The 8,290-nt window shown below is 40.0% G+C and overlaps 1 protein-coding gene across 1 annotated transcript; it reads right to left on the reverse strand.

The window, feature by feature from the left end:
• Nucleotides 1-5,955: 5,955 nt before the first annotated feature.
• LOC130582606 (peptidyl-prolyl cis-trans isomerase-like 4) lies at nucleotides 5,956-7,492 on the reverse strand. The gene has a single exon (XM_057381426.1). It carries the CDS (start codon nucleotides 7,468-7,470, stop codon nucleotides 6,031-6,033), a length of 1,440 nt encoding a protein of 479 aa, XP_057237409.1. The 5' UTR covers nucleotides 7,471-7,492; the 3' UTR covers nucleotides 5,956-6,030.
• Nucleotides 7,493-8,290: the final 798 nt, after the last annotated feature.

The raw sequence follows: 8,290 nt of genomic DNA on the forward strand, positions 1-8,290 counted from the left end.
TAAGGGACACAACTCACACAGATGGGCTTTAACCTGTCCTCTGCTCCATTTTAAGGGATAGTGAGGAGCACAAAAAATACAGCACTAGCGATTCATCCGAGAAGAGCAATTGTGCCTTTGCTGCTTTCAGGAATTAAATGTAGATAAGTAGGTGACAAGTGTTCAGGAATTTTTTCTGCCCTGCAAAATGTGTAAGACTGCATTTTGGTGCTAGAGGCTTCGTGTTTGTCGCACAGTTACACAGTAAAATACCGGGATTCCAAAGATGTTTAATGTTTGCACAATAACTATGAAATAGAAATTATACAGCATAAATGGCATAGTTTTCTTTATTAATCTCAAAAAAAGATAATAGAAAAATACTGTTAGTTGACGTTGCCAATTCAAGGTTTTGGAAGGGAGCGGAAAGTGTCTCCCCACCTCTAGGAAGTCTTATCAGCTTGATGGGGAAGCCTGAGCCCAGATGAGACTGACTAGAAGAGGATTCAGTTGATAATTTTGAATTTTTTTTCCACCCCGTATTAAAACATTTACTTTGGAAAAGGTAGTTGAATAGGGTCAGTAGCTTCCTGTTGCAARGGCAGAGATAAGTACCTGCAAACTMAATGGAACTCGCAGACTACTGTTGTATTAGAAAATTAAATTACTTTTAAACCAAAGAAAGAGATCTAGCACATTTGTASAGTTAGTCACTTCCATTCTGTCAAACATCCCTGCCCCTGAAACAAGGCAGTTACATMCAAATTTTCTCTCCCTGGTCCATGCTAATGCCTAAACTGCCCTGGATTTTTTTGTGGGGGAGACTATGAATTGTACCAGGTCCGCACCATGCTGTAGTGACAGATGAAGGAGTGATGCTTGTGTCTGTGCTCTGTTCAGTTTAGTGATTTACACACAGCCACAGCTGCAGCGTGACAGAAGAATGCAGCCAGCACCAGGGCAGGAACCACATGCTTTGACAAACATGTGATGCMTTGGTCATGTGTGTTTTCTGTAATCCCACTGGCTTTTCTCGGTGTCTCCACTTAAATTTCAAGCTGTGCTCAGCAGGCAGGGAATAGTCAGGCTGTGGCCAGAGTCCTGCTCATACATACAATTAATCCACTGCTTTGCATAATGTTCCTGCAKAAACTGTCATCAAATATGCCTCATAGGCCACAGGCCTCTCAGACTCTCCTGACTTCTCCGAAATATACATGGTGAAAACTTCCCTTCCTTCCTTCCCTCCACAGACTGAAAACAAGACCTGCAATGCTGCCATTTGTATCTTATTATCACCATTAGCATAGCTGGAAAAACTACACAAGTTTTTGAGTTCATAAATCTTTCTCTGGGCCTACAGCAGAAGTAGCAAATGCACTAAAACTTGGMTGCTTTCATTTCAAAGAAAGACAGTGTATCTGGAAATCTGTTTAAATACCGGTGTAAATGCAAATACTGTTCCTCAGGTCTACTAAGTAAGTTTTAACMCAGAACAATATTTCACTATTTCACTGGAACATGATTATAAAGAGCATAGCCTGAAATAAACTCTACATTCTCTCCACATCACTTACACAAAASATACTATTATTCTAAATTCCCTATAGCCTGATTTCCTTTCCTAGTATGTCTTTGTGGTAGCTTGAGTGTCAAACTATGGCTGGTCTTTATGAATGGGAACAATAAAAAAAATATTATACTGTAAGAGCAGGATTCCATTAGCCTTGAATTCAAGGAGTCAAAGACTCTCAGCATATTTTAGGATTGATGTATTAATAGTTTTCACAGTGACTTTTGAGATTCACCATACATAACCTCCCCCCCCTTTTCATCTTATTTGTATGTTTATTTATTTTATGAGAAAATAATCTGTAAAATMCAATATTTTTCTTCTGCAAAATAGTATGGTTAGAAAACCAGGGTTGAAATATATGCCAAATCCCACCCAATACCTGTAATAGGGATTTTTCTAGAGACAGCAGGGAGGTTATAGCTCACCTGTTATTAACACCACCTGAGAGGCTCAGCCATTAATAGCTTTTAATTCCTTTTGGTGTAATTTGTGATATATCAATGGCCTTTACCTTTGCAGTGCATTTATGCTGGTGCCATAACCTCAAAAACAGAGACATAGCCTCGAAAAGTATTTTGGAAGTGTGTTCAGTTTGTTTAGAAACATGCTTGGTTGGTCACTAGAGGGCAGGAAAGGAAAGGAGATAAAAAGGAAGGAAAATGACAAAAAAGTAAGATGGAGAAAAGGAAGAAAAATAAAAATAGATAGAAAAAGAAATCGAAAAAGGAAGAAAAAGAGGGACTGTTGGGTGTGGAAAGACTAAGGCTGCCTTAAAAATAAATCCTTTTACTTTCTGTTTAGGAGATTAAGCTTTACTTACGGGGAGAGACATTGCTCATGCCAATCTATGAGGAAGTCCATCAGATTTAGGATTTTCAGCTGTCAGCCTTTCCATGTTATGAGGATTTTTCAGTTCTTTCTAATTGGTCCCTGCAGTGCTTTGCCTTGCTCTTGGAAGCAAAGTAAAAGGCTAGAATAAATAGAACATTTCAAGAGTTCAGAAATTCCGCTTATTCCAAAAGCAGAATGATTTTAACTTTATTCCATTTGAAGTTTATTAGATGAGACTTGGAAAACCCACCAAAGTAGTGATAATTAATGTGTACATCAGGAAATAATAAAACATTCCTATAAAGGAAAGTTTATTTTGGAGAGAAACAGAGGTGATCTATAGTTTATTACTAAATTGCTATTACTATAAATAGAAACCTTCTCAGTGCAAGTTACTTTTTCTAAATGAAGAGAGGCCAATCAATTTTAGAAATACAGACTCACTGCAAAATTAAAGTAATACAGGCTGTACGTCAGCGAATATGTGTAGTACTGGCTTTTARAAGAAACCTTCTCCCTTYCCCTTCTTATTTCATCCATCAAATRCTTTAGCTATGCAAATTAAAGAAGCAGGACRTAGTTCTTTTTCTCTGTCAGTCACTCATCTGTAGTTAGTGGCGTTCTATATGTGCCACATTTGTTTTACCAGCAGATGGAGGTAAAGTGGAATAATTATAAAATGTTATTCTGGAATAATAAAGGGATTTTTTTAAAAAAAGGAAGGAGATATGGAGATGGTGAAATGTTGAGAGAATGAGCTTTGCAGAGAGGAGCAAACACAAAGCCCAGTGGTCCCTCTGGGAGATGGGGATACATCTGAGTTGTTAACAAGCTGTGATGGTAGTCCATTTAGTTATCAAATTATTGTGTCTGTGTATGCAGCAACCAAGATAATTGTTCAGCAGCTTCATGACCAGCCGTGGTAGAGAGAAGCTTGTGATCCAGACACCAGCAGCCCAGATAAGTGTATGAGAGTTCATGGAAACTAGATTACACAGAAAAAAATGCCCTTCATCCAGGGTGCTTGTGATTTCTTTAAGATTTTTCCAGTTTTACTGTCAAAAGCTGCTAAAAAGAAACATGTCTAGAGGGCTTAAAAGGAGCTCTTGTTATTGTTATAATTTTTCTCCAGTGTCTGGCACATTCTGGGATGATAGAGAGCTTTTTTAAAAGAGAGACTCCTTGCATGCAAAACAGAATTCCATGGGGTGCCAGAATGGGAACATGGCAGAGGCCTGGGAAGTTATTTGTTATTGGGAAGAAACTACAAGCAGCAGTGGAGCAGTAGAGCCAAAGATCAGCATTGACTGGGAATGCCAGCAAAACAGRTTCATCTGTATCTTAAATAGGTGTAATAATATGAGAATGCTAAAAGCAATTAAAGGCAAACTAGAATATCTGTCCAACCATGAAATTCATTTTTTTTCTGAAGCCAATCAAAAGAAAAAAAAAATTATGGGCTAGTTAGGTTATAATTTGTGGAACTGAGACAGTAATAGGGAAAGAACAAATCTCTTGAAAAATCATCTTAGAGGCAGARTATTTCAGAGGAGCAACCAACAACTAGTGAGAAACTCTCCATGCATTTAAATTGCAGTTCAAGTGACATTTTATTAGCACATTTCAGTATCTGTTTCCTGTCCCAATTAGAAGCAAAAAAATGAAAAAGTCTCTGTGGCTGTTCAGACATCTTCACAATCTATCCTGTGCATTTAAGAGAAGCGTCCTCCAAGTAATTGACAAAGCAGGCAGGTTTCTCAGTGTTGTACTCCTAATTTCTCTCTGAAGCACTGTACCTCTTTTCCACTGATRGCATAAGAAGCACACTTTTAATTTGATACCTAGATTGATTGCCTGTAGTGTGTAAATACCACACAGAGCAGGCAGYATGAAAGCAAAGAAGAAACTAAATGTAATGCTTTTTTATAAAGTGGTAGTGTACTATTCCAAACAGTTGAACGTAGATTGTCAAGTTGTTATTTCAGGACAGATCTTTGAGAGGCAATTTCTCAACAATTCAAATGATGGCTTCTTGGAACAGCTAGTTCCACAGTCCAGGGGAAAAAAATAGGAAAAAAAAAAAAAAAAAAGAGAACAGGCTATTCTTGACTTAGGCTAAGAAAAACAGTTACTTTGCTTAAAAAGTTTTTGTCATCTCTCCATGAAGTGATAATTGTCAGATCTAGCGAGTTTCAGTATTTGTAATGGACGTTTCTGCTGAATAGTAGTCTATGGCAGTGATTCAAAAGAAAAATTGATGAGAAGAAGATGAGAAGAAGAAATGTTATTACAGTGGTATTGGAATCAGATATAAAACCATTAAGAGCCTAAGACTTGCTGTGAAGAATATATTTGCGCAGATTTTTAACTGAGTGATGGAAAGTAGGAAACATGTTCAAGGGGTTTGAACATTAGATTGACTGTCTAATGGTCACAAATTTGTAGTAAAAACCTACAAAAAGAAATGCAATTTCTTTTAAAAGGAAGGCTATGAGAAATAAACACAGTTAGGTATATGTCCTACTAAGYCTAAGTTATCCCAGAGTTAAACCAACATTACAACTAGAAACTTCCCCTTTGGGAGAATTTTTCTTGAGAGACCTCCAGGAACAGGCTTCCTGTTTACCTTTCCTTTGGGACAGAGGGCACTTGCTCAGACTCTGCAAGGATGGCACCAGCCCCTACAGGGTCTCAGTGGTTTAGAAATGTTTTGCCAGGAGACAGTTACGGAAGCTTTGGATTTCTAGTTCCATGCTTTGAAGGCCACAAAAGTTAGAGATTCATCAAAATGCAGCTTCTTAATCAGGTACACCTAGTATATTTGGTCAAGTCCATTTTAAGTCTTGGACTCTAGCCCAAGACTAGAGAGGACTAAAAGAACTGTAATGCATGACATAAAAATAGATCTCAAACTTCCTCTTATTCACCAAATACAATTGTTTAGAGTCTACATCATATTTTTAAGCTGGTGCAAGTAAAGGAATCCAACAGAAAACTGTGGGTAGCTGGTTTCTAAGCATTCAAACACTGAACAAAGAGCCTAAAGCATGAACAATTCCCCTTCAAACAGGCCGCAGCTATGTCAAAGTGAAGAAGCTGATGTTTCTGCTGTGACATTTTCTCTGTTATTCTCAACATCACAGAGGAAGGTGGGTTTTTTTTGTTCAGTCCACAAACACCAAAGATGCTAGAGTCCAGCTTTGTCTTTAACAAAGCRAAGAAAGGGCAGATGCTGCTGGAAAGCACATTTCTCAGTATCTCCACTCAGCTTAGGTCTGGAGATTACAGTCATCTAGCCTGGCCTTAGTCAGAATTTTCTGCCATGGTATAGTTTCAGCTGCTTTTGTTCCTTACATCCCAGCCTTCCCATAGAATTGTCTTAATAAGAAGCTCTCTTTCTGCACAGTCAATTGAGATGCTGTACCCAGGCACAGCTATTGGCAGTCCAGGACRGAGCAATTGGMAGCAATTCATTTTGAGTTTTAGAACTAGCAGATCATACTCCAATGAGGGGTGGTACCAAGCTATAAAATCTTATTGCACATTGCAGTCAGAMACTACAGCAAGTATTACAGAAAAAAACAATCACAAAAGAAAAAAGTTAAATTTATTATTTTAGTTCCCCTCTGCCTTTTCCTTGTCCTTCATCTGTACTTTGATCTCTCTTTGTCTTTTGATTTCTTAGGACTTCTACTTCTGTCTGCTTTTTWATCCCAGTCTCTTACTCGGACATCTTCTCTGTATTTGTCTTTTTGTCTGCTGTAAGTGTAATCTCTCTCTTGAGAACGGCTGCGGCTCCGGTGCCTATCTTTTTTCTCACTCTTGGTCCTCTCTCTACRGCTTTCTTCATGTTTTCGGTCAGAATCCTTGGATTTTTTGGTCCTCTTGTCATCATCTTCTTCCTCAGAGTGGTGGTGCTTTTTCTTCTTTTGTTTTTTAGCCAAGTGTAACTGACTTGTGTGAGACTCTTCTACATCTTCATCCAGCACAAGGTCATACTTGGCGTCTTGCTTTGGTTTTACCTTCTCTTTCAGAGCAAGTTTTGAAGGTTTGTCACGCTCCTTCTCATACTCCTTGAAATCTTCCTTGGTATACCGTCCACCTTTTCCCTTCCACTTAATCTTTGCAACAGACTGACTAAAATCCACATGTATCCGTCTGTCATCTATCAGCACATTGTCCATTTTGAAGTAGGCTTTCTCACAGTCTTCCTCCTTTTCAAACTCAATGAAAGCATAACAAAGAGATTCACCAGTCTTCCAGTCTCGGATCACTTCACAGCTTTTAATGGGACCAAATCGTGAAAATATTATCTCCAGGTCTTCACCTGTGGTCACAGGATTCAGTTTACAAACAAACAGCACATTTTCTGGTGGCTTGATGTCTGCATCTGGTAAGTCTCCCACCATTTCCAGAAGAATGGCACGAGTTTTTGCTTCTTTTTCTGCCTGAGCCTCYTCTATTTCATCTGCAGACCGTCCTTTCATGTCATCAATCTCTTCATCTGCTCCTATTCTGCCACTATCAAGCTGCTCCTTTGTAGGTTCTGGTGAGCGATCAGGAACACACAAACCAGGTGGGTCATCAAATGGATCATCTAAAATTACTGTATGATTTATCCTGATATCTTGATATGGGAKAAAATCCTTATCTACAAAGGTCTCATTGATTGTCTTCAACACATCCATACCTTCTGTCACTTCTCCAAATACTGTATGTACACCATCAAGGTAATCCAGGTTTTCCCCTGTAGTAATGAGAAACTGTGATCCATGTTGATCACTGCCATTGTTCACCATTGACACAGTTCCCTTCTTCTTGTGCTTGATTCTCGGCACCTTTTCTGCCTCAAAAAACCTGGCTTGATCACCATAGAGTTGACAAAATATGGATTCCCCTCCACGGCCAGTTCCCATGGGGTCACCAGTTTGTATAATAAAATCCCTCTGTACATTATAAATAAGACAATAGTTGTAGTACTTGACTTTGCAAAGCTTCAGGAAATTGAGACAAGCGCGGGGCCGCTCCTCCGTGTACAGGTCGATGACCAGGTCGCCCACCGTGGTCTCCAGCAGCACCGCCATGGCCGCCGCGCGCCGCTGCCCGCCCCCCGTCCCCGGGAAAAAGAAACAAAAAGAAAAACAAACCACGTGGCCGTTTCCGTAACAGTGGCAAAAAGGAAAAAAAAAAAACCAAAAAAAACTTGTACCACAGTCTTTTCTTCCCTGTGACGGGTCAGAGGACTCGGTGTGTTTCTGCTGCGAGCCCGGTTTCGCTTCCACAATCCCGGACCAGGTGAAACCGCGCGGCTTTTTCTCCCGGCTGGAGAGGAATCGCAGGAGACGCAGACGGGGGGTCGGAGGAGAGCTGGCGAAGCTAACAGCCGAAACTGTAACAATGTAACTGCACTCCGCGAGCAGAAGGACTCCCACGGAGAGAAAGCTAAGCCAGAGCGGAGCTGGAAAAAGCCCGGAAGCGTGGCTGCGCTGGCTTTTTAAACCGCCCACGCTGCCTTTCCCAGCAGCCCACGCGGCTTCTTCCGGATTACACTTAAAGACACAGAACATCTTTTGGGCATATATGCCAACAGAAAAGGAATACAGAACAAAATTGGCACAAAAATCAACCCAAGACAGGTTCGTATTACTTTCGATACGTGGAAGACCTACACAGATGTTGAGTGTGTGTACATGAACAATGTTTACAGTGATTTTGAAAATGATACCTTCTCATTTACCATTGATTTGCCTCCTGCCATTTCCTCTGAAGARAAGATAGAGTTTTGCATTTCTTACCAAAGCRGAGGACATACGTTCTGGGACAATAATGAGGGTCAGAATTACAAGATTTTACACGCAGAGTGGAAGCCTGATGGTGTTCAGAGACCATCTGCCAAGGAAGACT

Source organism: Malurus melanocephalus, unplaced genomic scaffold (genome assembly GCF_030028575.1).
Source record: "Malurus melanocephalus ecotype Western Australia unplaced genomic scaffold, MMel_1.1 scaffold_12, whole genome shotgun sequence".
NCBI classification, from domain to species: Eukaryota; Metazoa; Chordata; class Aves; order Passeriformes; family Maluridae; genus Malurus; species Malurus melanocephalus.